The 18,128-nt window shown below is 37.1% G+C and overlaps 4 protein-coding genes across 9 annotated transcripts in view; 2 read left to right on the plus strand and 2 right to left on the minus strand.

The window, feature by feature from the left end:
- LOC6555816 (plasma membrane calcium-transporting ATPase 3) overlaps window positions 1-1,102 on the plus strand; it is a 37,036-nt gene extending 35,934 nt beyond the window's left edge. For all 4 annotated transcript variants that reach the window (XM_026983363.1, XM_026983361.1, XM_026983362.1 and 1 more), the window contains one exon: window positions 702-1,102. In XM_026983363.1, the coding sequence (XP_026839164.1) occupies window positions 702-923 (222 nt within the window). In that variant the 3' untranslated portion in view covers window positions 924-1,102. The remainder of the gene's footprint in view (window positions 1-701) is intronic.
- A 628-nt stretch (window positions 1,103-1,730) lies between these two features.
- Window positions 1,731-6,628, minus strand: LOC6555817 (RING finger protein 11). Of its 3 annotated transcripts, none has more exons than XM_026983329.1 (3): window positions 6,553-6,628; window positions 4,855-4,980; window positions 1,731-2,364 (listed from the first exon to the last, which is right to left on the minus strand). In XM_026983329.1, exons 2-3 carry the CDS (start codon window positions 4,954-4,956, stop codon window positions 2,017-2,019), a joined length of 450 nt encoding a protein of 149 aa, XP_026839130.1. In that variant the 5' UTR covers window positions 4,957-4,980; window positions 6,553-6,628; the 3' UTR covers window positions 1,731-2,016. The 3 variants fall into 3 exon arrangements, with proteins under 3 accessions (XP_026839130.1, XP_001982734.1, XP_026839129.1); XM_001982698.3 differs by having other exon boundaries at window positions 1,731-2,367; XM_026983328.1 differs by lacking the exon at window positions 6,553-6,628 and adding an exon at window positions 6,270-6,391 and having other exon boundaries at window positions 1,731-2,367.
- A 1,119-nt stretch (window positions 6,629-7,747) lies between these two features.
- LOC6555818 (zinc transporter ZIP9-B) lies at window positions 7,748-9,197 on the plus strand. The gene is made up of 3 exons (XM_001982699.3): window positions 7,748-8,012; window positions 8,093-8,378; window positions 8,436-9,197. Exons 1-3 carry the CDS (start codon window positions 7,878-7,880, stop codon window positions 8,939-8,941), a joined length of 927 nt encoding a protein of 308 aa, XP_001982735.1. The 5' UTR covers window positions 7,748-7,877; the 3' UTR covers window positions 8,942-9,197.
- Window positions 9,198-15,832: 6,635 nt separating this feature from the next.
- Window positions 15,833-17,984, minus strand: LOC6555819 (UV excision repair protein RAD23 homolog A). The gene is made up of 5 exons (XM_001982700.3): window positions 17,789-17,984; window positions 16,998-17,646; window positions 16,477-16,571; window positions 16,099-16,422; window positions 15,833-16,041 (listed from the first exon to the last, which is right to left on the minus strand). Exons 1-5 carry the CDS (start codon window positions 17,852-17,854, stop codon window positions 15,931-15,933), a joined length of 1,245 nt encoding a protein of 414 aa, XP_001982736.1. The 5' UTR covers window positions 17,855-17,984; the 3' UTR covers window positions 15,833-15,930.
- Window positions 17,985-18,128: the final 144 nt, after the last annotated feature.

The raw sequence follows: 18,128 nt of genomic DNA on the forward strand, positions 1-18,128 counted from the left end.
ATTTGGAAGACAAGGTAATATAATAGGCGTATTGTGTGTCGGCCACAAGCTTAAACAAATATGGCGAATTTCTTAACCCACCTAATAGAACCTAATTACCTAATTACGAACTACCTAATTAAAAAAAATAATGGTTCGGGATCCCGAATATATCCAACATATATATGGTTCCACTTCTTTGGTAATTATGATTTTAGTTGGATCTTCTTGCTCACTGGCTTAACTTTTATCCTGTAGAACAACGATTTAATTTGTTGTTTAATATGTTTGTTCGTCACCACTTAAATGAAAATCAAAAAATAGTTGTTGCATAATGCATGATTAAACAAACATTGCTTTTAGACTGCTGATTATTTGGTAATTTACTAGACTACTGTCGTCCGAGTTATACCAACTTACACGCGAAGTTAAAAAGGATAAGCAACACATATGAAGTGTCGTTACCGATTATTTGTCCGTCTGAGTTAATTTTATTTGGATATTATTATTATTAGCTTAACATCTGAATTACAATTCATGTGTGCGCATCTGCTTTGTATTTCATTTAAACTATACATATACATAAAGAACGTATGTATGTTCATATGTGCATAATTGGATCTTTAGCTTGACTGATAAAATTTGTTCTTATACTGTTTTTTATGTCTCTTTTGTCACTGTTCTTGGTGTTGTTCTTTTCTTTTTACTAAATGTACGCGTAGATTCGTGTGGTAAACGCATTCCGACAGGGTCTGGACGCCCGTTATGGTGATCACACCAACACATCCCTGGCAGAGGTGCTGCGTAAGCAGACTTCGTTGAGCAAACGCCTTTCGGAAACATCTTCCATTGAGTATGCCGATAATATACCTGATGAGCTGACCATACCCGAAATTGATGTCGAACGTCTATCATCCCACAGTCATACTGAAACCGCAGTTTAAAACTCATTGGCATCCATTGGCATATTCATATAAACATACAAACCGCACACATTCTGAAAAATAACAATTCGAAGAAATCCCAAGCACAGCTTATGTGTGAGTGCACAAACAATTGCTTCTGAATTTTTATAAAAATGTTTTGTTCAAGATAACAGAAAATGCAGCTATAATTGTTTAAAAATCATTTTGTAGCTCAGCAAATAATATTAATATAATAAATCCGTAAAGAAAATGTATATTTTCGAATTTTTTTGTTAATATGTGTGCTAACAAAATATAAAAGTTACTTAATATTAATATAATTGTAATGCAAATGCATATTCATACATTGATTATAAACATTTTTCCTATAACTTATTCAAAATCTAAGCGGAACGGTTTAATCTCACACATTGGAGCCACAAATGAATATTATATCGTATTACATTTAATAAATGAGTAAATGAAAAACCATGTTTTTTTTTTAATTACTCATGGAAATGGAAGGTTAGTAGCAAGAGCACGGATCAACTGTGGATCAACAAATTTTTCTGCCGGTGAGATGCTTACGTGAACGATTTAAACGATCGTGCTTTTTCGGCAAGGATACTCAGTTACACTTTGGTGAGCAACAGCACGAATTTATTCATCTAAATCTACGCGTTCTTAGAGTTTATAGCTATTTGTATAGTCAAAGGTCTGGAATTCTGGTCATTTACCAAGGAATGAATGATCGCATAGACGAGCGTCGTTAAGTGCTACCCAGAACCATACACCATACTTTAGAAAAAAGAAATACTGACGGATTTAAATAAAACTCACATTTTATTAAATCACGACTAATTTAATACCGATTATCGAATTCTTATTGGTTAAACAATTTAAATATGTACACAAACTAATTTAGGTTTCAAATTTTTAAGTTCCCCAGCATTGCAATTATGGATAATTTTAGTTTAGTCTAAAATGAATTAAATATTATAACACGTTTCGATGATAAAACAATAAACAATTTAAATATATAAAATAATAATTTATACCTGGAAAGCAAAAGATATATTGTTATCCCAAAACACATTACAGAAGAAAATTAAAAATTATTGTTTTCATAACGCTATGCCGAGTCATAACTCGTCAGTAAGGCAGCGTCAACAGGCTCTAAACAACTGGGACAAGTAAGACTTCTCAACAACCAATCATCTATACAATTAACATGATAAATATGCATGCAAGGAAGATAACGCACAGCTTCATTAACACAAAATTCAGCCATGCAAATAACACATTCTCGTTCCTTTTTCAAGCTCCCGTCGTATGTTCCTATTGGCAAGTACTGCATTAATCCAATACGCTTTGCAATTTTCACTTGATTTTCATCGGAAAGTTGACGATTATTGGAAGATGGCGTACGCGTTGCCGAAGCCAACGTGGAAGGGTAAAGTTCTCGTTGATAATGCTCGTCCTGCTGAAATTAAATTTTATTAAATCCAAGTGATAAAACTATATAATCACCTCTAATTCATTGTTATCAATAATATTGAATTATAGATAACAATATATTTATAATAATATAACGTTGAGACACAAAATGTAACTTTTAGTAAATTAGGTTTAATTAAGCTAATACGATAGTATTATAACTTCTTTTTTTTCAATTTTAGTGAGTTCACAAAATGGATTATATTAAAAAAATAATTATCGTAATCGTAAAAATCGTAATTGAGTCGCGATTCAGTCTCGATCTTTGATGACGTAGTGAGAAACCAGGACCACTTTTTCTTCTGGCTTACTTTTTATTCCTACAGTAAGCTGTGACCCCACATAGCGCTCTTACTAAAGTTGCCGGACCTTCCAAGAGAACGGCAAGAAGTGATCCGCTGATATGAATACCCACCTATATTAATGTGTTACGTGCGATCTTTTCTTCAAAATCATAAAACTCACACATAACAACGGCAAAGAATCTGTATAAGGCCACAACCGCTTCTTTTATAATTCTACTACAGTAAAAAAGACAACTATAGATCCGTAGAATTACAAATCTGCTGCCATCAATATGAATGATCTTGATCGAAAAAATTATCGAAATTTTAATGCTCTTTGAATACGCATACTAAGAGGAGCAGTTTATGAAAATGTGAGTGATTTTGGAGAATTGGAGCTGATTGGGTCGGTAGAGTGTGGCCTAGCTTATAAAAGTTGATTATTTGGTCTGCCAACTCTTGCCATCACTAATACATGGTAGGAAACATGACGGACATCTAAGGATATCTCGTGTTTTCGAACTATGAGCATTAATTTATTCATACTAATCGACTTAGAAGATACAACCTGTGTTTTAATGAAAGTTTACGACTCTGCGTAATTTTAAATGAAATCTTTGTCCTGAACCGAATTCAATTATACCCTTTACTCGTAGAGTAAAAGGATATACTACATTCGTTAAAAAGTCTGTAACAGGTAAATGGAATATCAATAGCCGAATCGATCTGGCCATGTCCGTCTGGAGAACGTCGAGATCTCTGAAACTATAAAAGCTAGACTAGACATGTAGACTCTTGTGACACCTTCGCCGCGCAAGTTGATTTTAGAACGTTTTAAAACGCCGAAAACTGCCATCACTATTAAAAATGATTTTAATATTTTTATCTTTTTTTATTAGTCTTGTAAATATTTCTATTCTGTCAAAAAAAAATTTATAATTATATTATAAAATTTATAGCAAAAGTTTTCATATATTATTGTTTTTTTTATTATTATTACCAATTTTTTAGATACGTTTCATACTGCCGAAACGTTATCGCCAAAAGATTTGTTATTATACGTTCTTGCCTTGTCACGTAAAAACTTCGACAGCGGAGAGCAGAATTAGGAACAAGTTAAATTATTTCTAATTTTTTTTTAATTGTGAAAGGTAATAAATAACACTATGTTACAAAATGAGGCCTTCATTAAATTATTCGGATATTGTTTTAAGTATATTTGGACATTCCCTGAAGCAAGGATTCGGACAAAGAATCTCAGAGTTGGAAGAATCCTGTTTTTGCCCAGTCTTAACGTCAGAAGTAGGTAAAAAGATTCTGGTTCAGTCTATTTTTAAAAAATTCTCAAGTCAAATTCGCATTTTTATTTAATTTTATAATTTTATCGGATTTAACGGCAAAATACTGAAAAGTTTAAAACTCACATATACAAATAACCTTTTCTTAAAGAAATACCCTTCAGTACCAATCCCTAAGGAATCTTTGTCGAACTCCCGGAAATTCACAGTGATCTCCGAGCAATTCGTTTTTCATGACGTGCAATTTAAATTCCTCAGAAATTCAAAGCAGTGCATTGTATTTTTACTATTAATATTTAAATCATCTTACATAATTTTAAAGCACATTTTAAAAAGTGTTTTGAGAAGCCTTTTTTTCTGGACCCTAATTTTCTTCTCTTTTATTCCCCCACCCATCTGTCTTTCTTATTTTCGAGAACTGCTCCTATTTACTTCGAAAAAGAAGATCGAATGTGAAGTTCAAGCATAGCCAGTAACAGAGTGGCACTTTGTTAGACGAATCCCATAAGATAAGATTTTATTTTTTCAGATTGTTTTTGGAGAATGTATATGCGAGTTTTAAAAACAACATTATTTTGCTTATATCTTTGTTACAAATATTTTAAAAAATTAATCTGAAATATGAATTTTGAAGACTAAATGTTATACATACCCCTGATTTTAAAAATATTACTGACCAGGAATCCGTTTGCTTCCTGTAAAAGCAAAATCAGGATTTTTACAACATTGAGGTGCTATTACGCCATCCATTTAAACCATTTTTAGTGAAACTGTTGAAGAATAAGTCATTCATTTGAAATTTACTGTTGGTCATAAACGCAAAATAATTGGTAAATATTGAAGTTCATTCAAAGTTGTCGATTATTGTTAAAACCGTGCATTGGTACTTACATGATACATTGACTGTGTCCCGCTGATTGGCCCGTTAGTACTGTCATTGCCGCGTAAAAGTGAAATGTCATCTAAAGTGCTAGCTTTTAAGCAATTACCCATTTCATGAAATTTACGAGGATTAAACTGAAATAAATACACACGATAGGAAAAATTACAAAGGCGCGTTTTTACTTAGGTAATACAAATTTCGACTTTTTGGCAGTGTGAGTTTAGTTTACTTTAAAATCAACTTCGCTTTGCCATTTCTGTGAAGAATTAGCGCGTAGTAACGGTAGTGCGTAATAGTGGTAGTGGTAAAAAGAATAAACAGAACGACCTGAGATGGGCTGAAGCGCCAGACGGCAAAATGACGGAAAACATCTGCGTAGTGACAGTAAAAATATTTTTACTTTGGACTGTGAGAATGAAGATTTTGAGAAATATCCCCACTATAAATACTATATAAACGGGTTCGGCGCTAGAAGTCATCAGAACACGGGTGAGCAACATAAGGCAGCTGTCCGATTAGTCAGGAAAGTATTAAGGGGTGGATCGCTGCAGCAAGTCGGTACAGACGGCATATTGTAGCTTCGCCCGGAGTAAGCCTAGTATCCGTTCGTCTACGTTCAGTCATCCGCTACACGGGTTATCGGAGCTGGCGATCAAGCTGCGGCTGCACGGCGCACGCCTTAAGAACTCAGCCCAAGTTCTCAATCGTTTGGGAAAGGTCACGCTTCTCGCTTCTTCTACCTGTTGCTGAGCTAAAGCTATCGATAGAGAATGAGAATAAACAACGCAGACGGTATGTCGTCCTTTTAGCAAAGATATGGAAGTTTGGTGATACGAAATACACAGGCGAATTAGTACCCATTTCCTTTCCGCTTCGACGGCGTAGAGAAACCACTTGTGGAGTGGACTGCCAACACGTACGAAATAATTCTAAACATGTCTTCCTGAGCGTTGTCGGAGTTTATGCAAGGCAAGGCAAGGCATTGGTTCGTATCGAACAATATGCACTGGGGTTTTTTGGCCAATGGTTAACTTTGCCAAGCTGTATAAGGTTGCAAAAAGAAGAAAATTCACGTTGCCGATCCAAAAGAGCTGTTCCTATTCGGCTAGTGTGATTTCCAGGAGCACAAGGAAAACAAGTGAAACAAGTAGACAAGTGTTTCGACGCGGGTAATACTACTGGACAGGATTTCAAAAGGACGCGAGTGTAAACGTGCAGAAAAATAATATGGAAACAGGAATTAATCAATCGTATTTCGTGGCCAGTTTTAATCAATGCGCAACCATTGGTGGTAACGCTTCTTTCTACCCGTTACATACTTTTCAACACATATAGTAAACCCTTTTACTTTACGAGTAACTGGTATAATAATTTATATTCGAAATATAGGCAATAACTTTGTTATTGTTTAATATTTGCACACCTTTATTTAAAGAGGAAAACCGGATTTCCAATATTCTTTTCTTAAAACTTCGTAAATTAATAAGCTTCCAGGTACTTATGCATGTATGTACATAAAATGCACATATACATACATACATACATAATACACAACAATCTTAATAAACATTTGTCTAAGCAGTTTAGTTAGTTGTGTTTATATAAACGTATAAAATGTTACTATATTATCAAAAAGAAGGGGGACCCATCCGTTAAACGTCCGACTTATGAAAGGTCTATTTATTACATATTTGACGAGTATTTACCTATTTGACAATAAATAGACCAGAATCAACAATGCTGCTTATTAGTATGACCTTAGGTAACCAAACTGCTCCATGTAAATTTTATAATACAAGTTGTGCACTGAGTTAAATTACATTCTCACGGAACGCCATATATTTGATTTGATTACATTTGATCAATGTATCTCTAATTATTAAAAGTATTTAGTTATTTTTGTTGTTCTAGAATCACCTTTAAAAGGTAACAACAATCGCTAAGAAAAGCAAACGTTAAAGAAAACTTTACAACAAAATATATGTCTTTTATTCTGTGCTCCATTCGATAGATTATTCCAAAACAATTGTTGGGGTATATTTCTGAGTGAAAATTTAATTTAATAATATACTTATACCAAACTTATAACCAACACCAGTTTTTTATTGGTCATTGGTTAAACTTAGTTACCGCAGTAGAAATACGGAACAAACGGTAATCTTTAAAACCAATAATCTTAAAGTAACGTAATTTTTTTTTATATTTACATTACCACAAACTTTTTGGTACCATACTTTATTTTATTGTATTACCCGGTAAAAATAGTATTAAATTAAGATAATTGATATGATTATCTGTTATCACGGTAAACTGTAACTTACGTACTTACCAAACCCAGTGGAAGTCTTAAATGCCATTCAATTTGTGTGGGCACCTCTGCTGTAGATTAATATTTGACTTGATATAATACATTAGAATAAAATAAAAAGTATTTATGTATATAGACAAAAGCAATAAGATAAGTCAATAGCCATGCGTAGACAAAACGCCATTTATACATGGGAAAAATAAAAAACCCGATATATCAAAAGTTGGGAGAAACGCAACTTTTCTTAAGCAGACCCTAAACAGAACCTTGTTTTTTGTTCACAACCGTATTCCCTGAAGACGATTTTCAGAGGTAAGCTTAATATATCCAAAAAATATTCATAAGAGAATTCTGTTCTCCATCAAGTAAAAAATTGTTTAGGAACTATTACTCAACATCGAAGAGTGGTTTTCTGAATTCTACTGCACCACGTCGATGTATAATTAGTCGGACATTCTCAAATGTATTCATTAAGTTTCAATAATCGGCCATTGGCTGAAACGTAGGTTGTGATTACTTACTGGAACCATTAACTGTCTTGGAACATTGGTGTGCTCTGTTTGATTGCCGCAACCCTTTCTTCGTTGAGATGCTAATTAGGTTGAAGTGTTTTTGTAGAATATGGTATTACGTTCCACAGTTGGTTGCCGTAAAAGCGTTTTTAAAATGTTAATCACGTTCATCTCTAGTAATTGATTGAGTTGGCAAAAACATGTAACCTTTATGATATTATGCCCATTTAAATTAAATTGGGCAATCATGGCTGAGGAGACAATAATTCTCATATTATTAGTGTTGGTTATGCTTGTGGGGTCGTATTTGGCAGGTAGCATACCGATGTTGATGAAATTAAGCGAGGTTGGTATTATACAAGGGCACTTTTAAAACTACAAATTTTGATTTTACGTATTCTTACTACTCAATAAATGTCATTAAAGGAAAAACTAAAATGTGTCACTGTGCTAGGAGCTGGATTGTTAGTGGGAACTGCTCTAGTCGTTATTATACCAGAGGGTATTCGATCATTGTATGTCGGGAGTGCACAATCCCAAAATCGAACATCGGCTCCGGAGCAACCAGATTACTCACAAACCATTGGACTTTCCCTTGTGCTTGGATTTGTCTTCATGATGTTGGTGGACATCTCTCAGCGAAAGAGCAATGTTGGAATTAATAAAAAAAACAATGCCACACTAACTCTAGGATTGGTTGTGCATGCCGCAGGTAAACATGCTCATATTTGTGTACCTAGCAATTCTTTAAATTCATGTTTCCTTGCAGCTGATGGAGTTGCGTTGGGAGCAGCTGCCACCACTAGCCATCAAGACGTTGAGATAATTGTATTTTTGGCTATAATGCTTCATAAAGCACCAGCAGCATTTGGGTTAGTGACTTTCCTACTTCACGAAAAAGTTGACAGACATCAAATTCGCAGACACCTAGTCTTGTTTTCACTGTCGGCTCCCCTTTTGACTATTCTAACTTATTTTGGAATCGGCCAGGAGCAGAAGGATACGTTAAATTCTGTAAATGCCACTGGTATTGCTATGCTATTTTCCGCTGGAACATTTTTGTACGTAGCAACTGTCCATGTTCTACCAGAGCTTACTCAGGGGGGATTGACGAAGAGCGATCAGCATGATTATCATCTGCTAGAGGAATCCCGCGATGCTACGAATGACATATGTGGAGGCAATAGTATACAATCATTAAAATATAGTGAATTGTTTATTATGATTTGCGGTGCACTGCTTCCGCTGATTATAACTTTTGGACATAAGCACTAGCATAGGCGAACAAACATTTTTGACAAATAGGATGAAGTAAAAGTTAAGGGTTTAATCTCTCGGATAACAATTATTTACTTTAAATGCATTGCACAATGAATTTTCATTTAAGAAATTATAGTATAAAAGGTTCCAATTTATGTCTAGTTTGGCACCGACGTCAACTTTTTTTTTAGTTTTCTGTATATTTTACTGATTTAAGAGGCCGAGAATGCAAATAAAGCATGCCTAGTGCGGAAGATCAAACAAAAAATAATGCAAAAATATTTTTCTTTTTCCTGTTTATGAAGACTTGGCTTGGGCTTGCCGCAGCAAGCCATTAACATTGCATTTTTACTCCTGCCGTAAAGAAATAGATGGTAAATAAATTGGTGAGATTTTGAAAAATACAAATAGGGATGGCGTGTAGTAATCGGGGTTGACGTGTTGAAGGTTTTGCCGGCTTAAGCTTAGAAAGTAGCCTTGGCTACCAAAACCGGCTGTCCCCAGGTATGTATGCACCAGTTCTGAAAGGTGCAGAACGGCTAAGATGGAACAATAAATACAAACAATTAGTATAACAAACACAAAAATGTAATAATGTATGTATTACCTTAGATGCTCACTTTTGTGAGTTGAATGAATTAAATCGGAAATTTTCATCAATTCAAATTTTTTTTGGGGTTAGATGGTCGGCTGTGCGTTGTTTAGAGAAGCGATGAATTGTGGAACTGCAGGGTAAAGTTACTTCTATCATACTTCCAAACTCTATTGTACTACCAAAGACACTAGAATAATAAGATGCGTAACGCCATACGATTTTTAGCACACGATTTTTTTGTGCTGGCTCCAGGCTCTCTCGAATTTTTGTTCCAGATTAACATTAACATATGGGGAGTACCTAGGATGTACTTGTGTAAGGGCTAAATTTATAATTTAATGTTGGGTGAGGGATTGGCTGTTGTCCAGAAGTTTGGTAGCCAGGTGGTTGGGTGGTTATCCAGTCTTCATTCAACTTGCGACGTGGAAAATATATTTGAAGTTAGTGATTCCTGTCTCAAAAATTCAATTTTGCAATAAACAGGTTGCATATGAAGTGTTTTAACTATTTAGTATATTTATTAGTACAAATTACTAGTATACAAGTAAAAAAAATATGCATACCAATGCATATCAATTTTCACTATTTGAAATGCAATTATTTTGTTGAATGTTTTTGTTATATTCTAATTTGATGTTTTAAAAAACCGCTCCATTTTGGGTGGGTAGAAAAGCGCGCCAAATTTATTGTTTCTTTATTTAGTTCCTCTTAATTCCTTTGCTTAAAGCTGGCAAATACATAGAGCTCATCGCTTGCTACTATTTCTTAAAATTTTAATAATATATCCGCGTTTATAATCAATAAAAGTTGATAAGTAATGTTCATATGTAAACGGTAGCCAATTCGAGCGGCGATTTTAGCTAACGAATATTAAAATAACATCTTATAAAAATAATAATCACGGGATCAATTTTTAAATAATATTTTATTAGATCATATTACAACGAAATTGACCAAAACAATAACCAAATTCGTTTGATTTCGAACCGAAAATCGTCTTCTAGTACAACTACGCAACTTGCACACTTTTTTGCTTACTGTTTTACTCACACAAGCAAGTGAATACTAATTCTAGGTTTGTATGCTCTCAATTTTACGCGAGCGGGAAGATAGCAATTAATGCCGCCACCAAAAAAGTGGTTGTATAGTGCAAGACCAACGTATGACCGTTACGCATCTTGTTATTCAAGTGTCTTTTCTACATACTTTTGTAAGATAGCAGCGATAGCATACAAGAAATCAGCGAATATAGGGAGTTAGAGAGGATAGTCGGGAGAATGTCGTCAGGAAAGTCGCAATTATCTTCAATCAAGTTTATTTAGTAAGTTCTTGTTTTAGTTGCAATATTTCAATTTATCGTTATTGCAGCACATAATCTATTGGAATGAACTATTCGTAATATTACCAACTCTATGTACATACATATATTCTTGCGTAGATCCGTACTCGCGTCTATCTACAATGTACTCTGCATTCGTCCGTTACCCATCTGCCCTTTCGCATATCGATATATTTGAACGGCTTCGGAAAAAATGTATGAAATTTGCAACTTAGTCGCTGCATATTTCTGATCCCCGTCCATCATAGTATATCCAGTGTTGTGTCGTCCATAACTGTTCATTGGAGAATGAACATTCGATAGCTGGGAACATTCGAAGCGTGAGACTGATACCGTTTGATCTTCGCTCGAACTAGCGAAGTTGTTTACAGTGTGTTATTTAGGAATAAATTATATCAGTTGTAATAATGGATAATAAAACAGTGACTCACTCCCTATCTAGATAAAGACTAGCGGAGATGAGAAAAGTAGCCGGAGCAAGCCCTGCAACAATTCGCACACAGATATCAAATGGCGCAACATCATCAAATGATACCTTACCGCCGCAAGCGATGTACACTCTCCCATCGGTAACAACTAGTAGTAACACCAATGTTACCTACACCATAACCACGACCCAAGCTAACTGTACGACCACAAGCTCATATACTGTGGTAGCAGCAGCAAGTTCCTATAGGTCCCCAATAACGTCTCTTGGAACACCTACGATTTCTGAATCAGCACCTCCCATCGCTCAAACAGCGAATGTTACGAACAAGTGCTCGTTCCAATCAGTCATACCTGAGGGCAGAAAACGTAAGGGAAACACAATTACGTTTCAAAAAGATCAGAAAACTAAAAAGCAGGCGTCGCAACTGCAGAAGATGCCATCTAATGTTGAGACACCCTCATTGTCTTCACTTAGCAATAATCGATTTGCAGCCTTGGCTGAAGAATCAGATCGAACTATGCAAGTAGACCTGCCTAAAAGTAGTTCTGATGAAGAAGAAACAACTCCAGCTGCTGATAATGCAGACAATCCTCAAATCCTCCAGCCATTTGTGTCCCAAACATCAACAATCCCCACGCACTGGAACTGGCGCTGAATTCGTGTGCTGGTGAGAGCAACTATACTTCGGAGTGTCACGGATATACACGGTCAACTCTGAGGCCTTCCGTGCCGTTGTAAGGAGATTAACTTCTCTTAATTGTAAGTTCTGGCATCATCAACTAAAAGAAGACAAACCCTACAGAGTCGTGCTCAAGGGAATGCATGCAAGTGTTCCCAAGGAACAAATTAAGAATGCATTTGCTGATCTTGGCTACGAAACTCTCAACATATATTGTCCGAGAAAAGGAGACTTGCAGAACGAAAAAATCTGTGATGGGGATGACGAAGCGGCTATCAACGACAAGACCAGGCAAAACCTGTTCTTCGTTAATATAAAATACGGCTTAAAAATTTCTGAAGTTCTAAAGGTAACGCAACTTGGAAGACACAGAGTCACCATAGAACACGCTCGTCGCAGGAAAGAAGTACTCCAATGTCTGAGATGCCACATTTTTGGGCACTCCAAAAACTATCGTCCCAGGATCCAATCTGTGGCAAGTGTGCTGGGCCCCACGCAACTGGCTCTACGCTATGCACGAGTGACAATTATTTGTGCATCAACTGCGGCGGTAATCATGCTTCAACGGACAAAAACTGCCCTGTCAGAATTGAAAAAGGAAAGAAGCTTAAGCCAAAGCCAAGACTCCCTACTTTTGTTGGTCAAGGCAACACTGTCAGCTCTAAAAAAGGTGAAAGCTGTACTCACGGATTCATTCCGGCTGAGGCCATCAGAAGTAATATTTCATACACCGATATTGCACGGCCCAAAGGTCCTCAATTTGGATCATTTGCGACTCGCCAACACCACAGTGAACTAGACTCACCTCAAGACTTAGGCCTTGGAAAAAAGTTTCGGGCGCTGGAAAGCGCCATCCGGGATAAAAACTCGAGAATGGACAAAATGTTCAAACTAATAGAGGAGACTGTGGAATCCAATAACGCTTTTAGAGAACTAGTTCAGATCCTCATATCACGGACGTCAAATTGACCCTACCAATAATAAAAATCGGATTGTGGAATGACCGTGGACTAGCTAGGAACTCTGAGGAGCTGCAGCTTTTCCTAAGAATGCAAAATATTGATGTCATGCTTGCCACTGAAACACACGTGCGGGAAGGACAGCGCATTTCTCTACCTGGTTACTCCACCTACCACGCCGTCCACCCCAGTGGAAACAGCAGAGGTGGGGCCACTGTCATAGTGCGCTCCTCCTTGAATCATTGTACCCAACCTCCAATCTAAACCAACGACCGGCAGGTAGCGAGTGTGCAGCTACAGACTTCAGAGTGAACGGTTACTTTAGCATCGGTGTATCTCCCACCCAACGAGCGTTTGATAAAAGCTAATATTGAGTCACTTTTGGAACACTTGGTGACAAATTTATAGCAGGTGGAGACTACAATGCTAAACATCGTTCCACTGAAGAAGCCTCTACGCTCCCGTTTCCTAGCTCCTGGTACTCATGTCGAGACTTTTAAGGATCACCTGTCTGAACTAATCAACTTAAACATAGAAATTCAAGGTACAGAAGGTATTGACAACGCCATAAGCTCATTTATGGAAAAACTGACAGAAGCAGCAGCACATGCTGCACCGAGAACTCCACGCAATGCGCACGCCTCTGTTCAGCAGTTCCTACCTTCTGCAATAGTGGACCTTCTTCGCCTGAAACGGAAAGTCAGAAGGGAGTTAGCAAGGACAGGAGATTTCCGAATCCAGCAGATCTACAGAAGGCTATTTAATCGGCTCCATAAAGTGCTGACCCAAAGAAAACAGCATCAGATAGACAACCTTTTGGAGAACATGGGCACCGATGCCTCCTCACAATTCTCGCTGTGGAGAATCACGAAAAGTTCAAGTTCAAGTTTCAGGCTTCTCAGAAAACCGCTATAAGGAGCCCGTCTGGTGGTTGTTGCCGCACATCACAGGACAAAGCAGAAGTGTTTGCAAGCATCTTGGAGGAAAGATTTAAGCCACTCGCATTTGCCGATGCGAATCAGTGCTGTTTGGTTACGGAGTCTTTTGAAACGCCATTTCAAATGGCAATGCCCGCGGATCCTGTCACTCTGTCACTGAAACAACTTGTTTCCTTGTTGAAGTAAAAAAAAAGCCCCGGGTCATGACCTTCTCGACAACAGAACGATAAAAATCCTACCTGATCAAGCTCTAAGATTTCTGGTACTCATTTTTAACAGCGCTTTACTCGAGGGTTATTTCCCAAAGGTCTGGAAGTCTGCAAACATAATCCTGATACTGAAACCAGGGAAAAAGCCAATAGAGGTAGACTCGTATAGGCCAATCAGCCTCCTCCCCTCCCTTGGTAAAATTATGGAAAGGATAATTCTTAACAGAATGCGTGACGTTGAGCGTGTAGTATTGGCGATACCTGATTTCCAATTCGGATTCCGGACACATCATGGAACACCCGAGCAACTCCATAGGGTTGTCAATTTTGCGCTAGAAGCCCTAGAAGAAAAGAGTATGCAGTAGCAGCTTTTCTAGACATTCAACAAGCTTTTGATAGAGTGTGGCATCCTGGTCTTCTACATAAAGCAAAGAAAATACTAACACCCCAGCTATATCAACTTGTGATGAGCTTTTTTTTAGGACGTACTTTCCGTGTGACGACCGATGGATGCACTTCTTCCGTTAAAGTGATCGAAGCTGGAGTACCTCAAGGAAGCGTGTTAGGCCCTACTCTATACTCCATCTTCTCCGCGGACATGCCCACCCAGACAGCAGTCACAGGATTAGATCGTAAATATGTGCTGATTGCAACATATGCAGACACTGCGGTTCTGACAAAAAGCAACAGCATTATCGAGGCCTCGGACGCACTGCAAGAGTACCTGGACGCATTCCAGAATTGGGCAGAGTTGTGGAACGTCTGCATCAATGCTGACAAATGTGTAAACGTCACCTTCAAAAATCGACTAAGTAGTTGCCGTTGTGTCTCACTTAAAGAAGAGTTCTTGACCACAAGTCATCATGCAAATAATATCTTGGTGTGATTCTAGATAGAAGTTTAACCTTCGGAAGGCATACAGAAGTCCTTTAAAACTAATGTCTCCAAAATGGCCTGGTTAATTGCTGCCCGCAACAAACTTTCCCTCGCCAACAAGGTTAAAATAATATATACAAGAGCATATTAGCTCCTGGTCTATTTTATACCATACAGGTGTATGGAATCGCTGCCAAAACGCACCTGAATAAAATTCGGGTTCTTCAGGCAAAAACACTGAGGCAGATCACAGGCGCTCCTTGGTACATGAGAACCAGAGATATTGAACGTGATCTAAAGGTGCCAAAAATTGGAGACAGGATTCGGGACATAGCGAAAAAGTACAATGACAGACTAGAATCACATCCTAATAGTCTAGCTAGACGACTAAGTATCGCAGCCCAAAGCCAACGGACAAGAACGAGAAGACTGAAACGCCACCACCCTCAAGACCTGACCGACCGGGACTTGACATAAATCCTACCTAATTATAAATTCCTAAATATTATAACGTTAACACTATTTCCATTTCTTTAATAATCGAATTCATATAATCTTTGTAAATAACTTAGATATTAAGAATCGTTTAAATTGATACAGATTAGATTAAGTTGTCCAAGAAGGATAATAGTACGCTAGTCAAGTTAAATAATTTCGTTTAATAAAAAAAAAAACAAACTGATAAATTAGCATACATGATCAGTCTACACCACCGCCTGAAACGCGAATAGGAAAATGTGTTTTAACACTTATGCTGATGATACTGACATGGTATAATACGTTTTTTAAACAATTATTTCCTGTATTTCACCTATGGCTGCTGTGTTCAACAAAATCATAAGCATAGAAATACACCGACGTATTAAAATAATATAGAAACATTTTTGATTGACATTGTACATTTAATTTTAAAACATCTAACTTTAATTGTTACGCTTCCGGTGTATTTTATATGTATAACTTCTTACATTTGGTCAACTTAATCATCGAAGCTAGAAGAAAGCAAAAAATTAGCTGCTAGTTCCTCGTTCTTTTCACAAGCGAAGTACGCTTGTAGTACAAGGGCCTCTGGAAATCCAAGAGCTTTAAGCTATAAAAAAAATATTATGTAACTCGACAGTCTATATACAATTATTCAGTCTTATACCCGTTCTATTGCGTCTTGATCTTGGCGATTTAGACGAATGGTTGAGGCTCCTAAAGGTTGTTCCAAATCTTCGTGTTCCGCTGAGCTACCGCTTTGCTGAGCTGCACTTGTACCCGCGGTTGATCTTTGGGCTGAAGCGGCTCCTAAATCTGACGAAAACAGGTTACTAACATTCCCCTGAGTTGAATGAGTTCCCGCACTTGAAACGCCGGGTACTGTCGTGCTTGACTCTGATTCACGTTCAATCGGTTGATTTAGCATATTAAGGAACGCATCCTGGTTCTCCGAAATAAGTTGTAAAAGGGCTGGGTTTGTCTGACCAATCTATTCGTAAGAATAGGTAAGCTTTACGAGTCACATAATTATTATTGTACTTACCTGCTGCAATACCGCATGCAAAAGGTGAGGGTTTTGATATATTAAGGAACGCATTTGAAGAAACTGTGGCTGTCTACGTAAAAATTCAAAGGGGTCTGAAAAATGATTTTTTAATTAATTAACTTAAAGCATATAGGTTTACCCCGTCCTTGATGATAATTGTGACAAAAATTCGGTGAATTCTGTTTCTTGAGTACCTGTTGGTGTATGTATGTAAATGATACTGCGAGGTAGTGTGCGCACAAACATTTAAGTGAGTCCTTAACTACTATATATGTACATATGTATATTTCCAGTACTAAGATCTCTTTAATGATTGTATATTTGACTATGCATAAACTTCCTAAGGTATGTGCAATTTAAGTTATAAGCAATATTATTAAGCAGCACGAACAAAACAGTATTATTTCACTACATTTAGTTGATATCACAAATTATGCATGCTGAAGGTGCGATTGTCACAAGTTTTTGCCTCGATGCACCCCATCTTTTTAGTTTACTACTAAACATTGTCTAGTTACCTGAATTTGATTCTGCTGGACGCTCTACAGAGGATGCCGACACAGTTTGTGGTCCGGAGGCGATTACACTAGGATTCGTTGATTCATTGACGCCATTGTCAATAGTACCTTCCTCTTCAGGTATGCCATTAATGAGATATTCAACGGCTCTTTCCGGGTTGTTATAGCTAGCAGCCATCGCACGTTCCACCTCCTCTCGTGGGTAACCCATTTCCACCATTGATAGGACAGTTTGGTTGTATTCCTCACCCATAAGCAAATTAGATTCAGCGCGCGATTGTAAGGAAGCCTGGGCCAAATCACCAATCAAGTTGTCAGTAGATAACGGTGTGGTTTCGCTTGGCAAAACGGACTCTTCCGTATTTTTGGTGCAAGGGGAATTACTATGGTTGGCTTCTTCGCCAGGCATTGAATCCTTTGAATCATCGGTACTAATCAATTTGTCACTTTCTTTTACACTAAGTTGATTTGGATTTGAACTAGATGAATCGCGTGTCAACATTACCACAATGAATTTTTTGTCATCAACATTGTATGAATCTACGGTACGGTCATCAGTCAATATGACGCCAGCATAAATCAGTTTTTGTTTTTCGGCGACGTACTCTGGACCACGCTCGTCGAATATTTTCTTTTTGAGTTCCAAAACCTTGTTAAACGGAAACACTGCTTATTAGGTATCACAAATTATTTGTAGCAAATTCAAGTATATACATACATGAATATTGCAATAATTGTATATATGTACATATATGTGAATATATTCGAATATGCCTTTATATAACACATACCGTTTTTTCCGGGGCAAACTCTATAGTAAAAGTTTGCTGTTGGAGATTTTTTATTGTAATAATCATCTTGGCAACCTAAAACTTTACTACATATACATATGCATATGCTGACTCGCAGTTCCGAAAAGCACTGGATAAAAACGATTTGTCATCAGGATGACCGCACTCGGACTCAAAAATTATACCACCTTGCTTAAAATATACCAAATCGCTGCTCAAACAACAGCGTCCAATAGTTCTTACAACATATTCACACATGCCTATGCCAATGCAACGAGATAAGCAGCTATTACGTTAATAGCCATTACGTACGTTACAAATGAAACATTTTCCTATTGCT

The sequence above is a fragment of the Drosophila erecta genome, unplaced genomic scaffold (assembly GCF_003286155.1).
Source record: "Drosophila erecta strain 14021-0224.00,06,07 unplaced genomic scaffold, DereRS2 tig00000294-arrow-arrow-pilon, whole genome shotgun sequence".
Lineage (NCBI taxonomy): Eukaryota > Metazoa > Arthropoda > Insecta > Diptera > Drosophilidae > Drosophila > Drosophila erecta.

Excerpts from the sequence above, each read along its gene's own strand:
- LOC6555817 (XM_001982698.3), bottom strand. The coding sequence starts at position 4,956 with ATGGGTAATTGCTTAAAAGCTAGCACTTTAGATGACATTTCACTTTTA. Across the intron at positions 2,368-4,854 it reads GGACACAGTCAATGTATCAT|CAGGACGAGCATTATCAACG; the intron begins GTAAGTACCAAT and ends ATTTAATTTCAG.
- LOC6555818 (XM_001982699.3), top strand. The coding sequence starts at position 7,878 with ATGATATTATGCCCATTTAAATTAAATTGGGCAATCATGGCTGAGGAG. Across the intron at positions 8,013-8,092 it reads TGTTGATGAAATTAAGCGAG|GAAAAACTAAAATGTGTCAC; the intron begins GTTGGTATTATA and ends ATGTCATTAAAG. Across the intron at positions 8,379-8,435 it reads ATTGGTTGTGCATGCCGCAG|CTGATGGAGTTGCGTTGGGA; the intron begins GTAAACATGCTC and ends GTTTCCTTGCAG.
- LOC6555819 (XM_001982700.3), bottom strand. The coding sequence starts at position 17,854 with ATGATTATTACAATAAAAAATCTCCAACAGCAAACTTTTACTATAGAG. Across the intron at positions 17,647-17,788 it reads AGTTTGCCCCGGAAAAAACG|GTTTTGGAACTCAAAAAGAA; the intron begins GTATGTGTTATA and ends CCGTTTAACAAG. Across the intron at positions 16,042-16,098 it reads ATCAAGACGCAATAGAACGG|CTTAAAGCTCTTGGATTTCC; the intron begins GTATAAGACTGA and ends TTTTTTTTATAG.